The sequence below is a fragment of the Dothidotthia symphoricarpi genome (assembly GCF_010015815.1).
Source record: "Dothidotthia symphoricarpi CBS 119687 unplaced genomic scaffold P153scaffold_40, whole genome shotgun sequence".
In the NCBI taxonomy this organism is placed as follows: Eukaryota; Fungi; Ascomycota; class Dothideomycetes; order Pleosporales; family Dothidotthiaceae; genus Dothidotthia; species Dothidotthia symphoricarpi.
Window position 1 is genome coordinate 3,718 of NW_022985047.1, and position 1,236 is coordinate 4,953.

Here is a 1,236-nt window from a genome sequence, read left to right on the forward strand (position 1 = left end):
AGGATTTAATCCTGTATACTATATAATTATAATACACTAGCTAGTAACTCTAACTTTAATAGAGCTGTAGATACTAGCCTAGTAAGGTTCTAAGCTAAAGGCCTATTTGTATCTAACTAGTATAGGCAGAAATTACCCTATTCTAGTATAGATTCTAACTTAGAGGCGTTTAGCTATAATCTAGTAGATAGTAGCTTTGCAGTAATGCCTAGTTAAACAGCTATAAAAACTAATTATCTAAATCTACAGTTCCTCTTATACTAAGTAGAATTACTATTAGGGCAAGGTTATTAGTAGGGTAAAACTAACCTATCTTATAACAGTCTAAACCTAGCTTACATTTCCTATTAGTAGGTAAATAATTCAACGCTTACTAAATTCTACTTTAGTATAATAGAAAGAGCTAATATTAAAGGATTAAAAAGTAATATTACTATAAACGCTTAGCTACTATAAGCTAGTTATCTCTATAGTAACTTTTCTAGTACCTCTAGCCTTAAATTTTAAGGGACTAAAGAATTAATAGGCTACACTTTTATAGTTTATATTTATACTAAAAATTAAAATCAAGGAGACTTTTACCCTTTTACTCTACTAGAGATTTCTATTCTCTATAAGTCCTTCTTAGAACACCTGCGTTATAGTTTAATAGATGTGCTGCCCTAGCTAAACTCCCTACCTAATAATATCTTTAACCTAGATTAGCCTATAAAGGACCTTAATGCTAGAAGTTAGGTAGTAAGGCTTAGCTCTGCTTTATTAAATAAGTAAAAAAATAATAAGAGTAGTAGTATTTTACTAGCGCTAAAGCTTCTACCTATTCTACACCCCCTATGTCTTTTTATAATATTAAACTAGAGTTAAGCTTAATAGGGTCTTCTTTCTCTACTAATTTAGCTAAGCCTATTCCCTTAGCTGTAGTTTCGCTAGATAGTAGATAGGAATAGTAGGAATCTTATTAATCTATTTATACGCGTTACTAATTAGATAATAAGGTATTTAGCTACCTTAAGAGAGTTATAGTTACTCCTACTATTTACCTACGCTTAGTTAAATCTCTTTGCTTTAATATTTAGAGCACTAGGTAGAAATTATATTATATTAACACTACTTTCTAGCTATTATAATGCTATATTTTAATTAGATAGTTAGATTTCTCTTATCTATACTAGTTCTAAGTTAGTTATTAAGCGTACGCTAGATAGCTAAAGCCTACTAAGAATACCTATACTCTAG

At 29.7% G+C, this 1,236-nt stretch overlaps 1 protein-coding gene across 1 annotated transcript; it reads left to right on the forward strand.

Annotated features, from left to right (window-relative positions):
- Positions 1–791: 791 nt before the first annotated feature.
- Positions 792–941, forward strand: P153DRAFT_304477 (uncharacterized protein; the record flags this gene model as incomplete). Its single annotated transcript, XM_033664566.1, has 1 exon — positions 792–941. A coding segment is annotated over one exon (150 nt), but the record flags the coding sequence as incomplete, so codon positions are not given.
- Between the last annotated feature and the right edge of the window lie 295 nt (positions 942–1,236).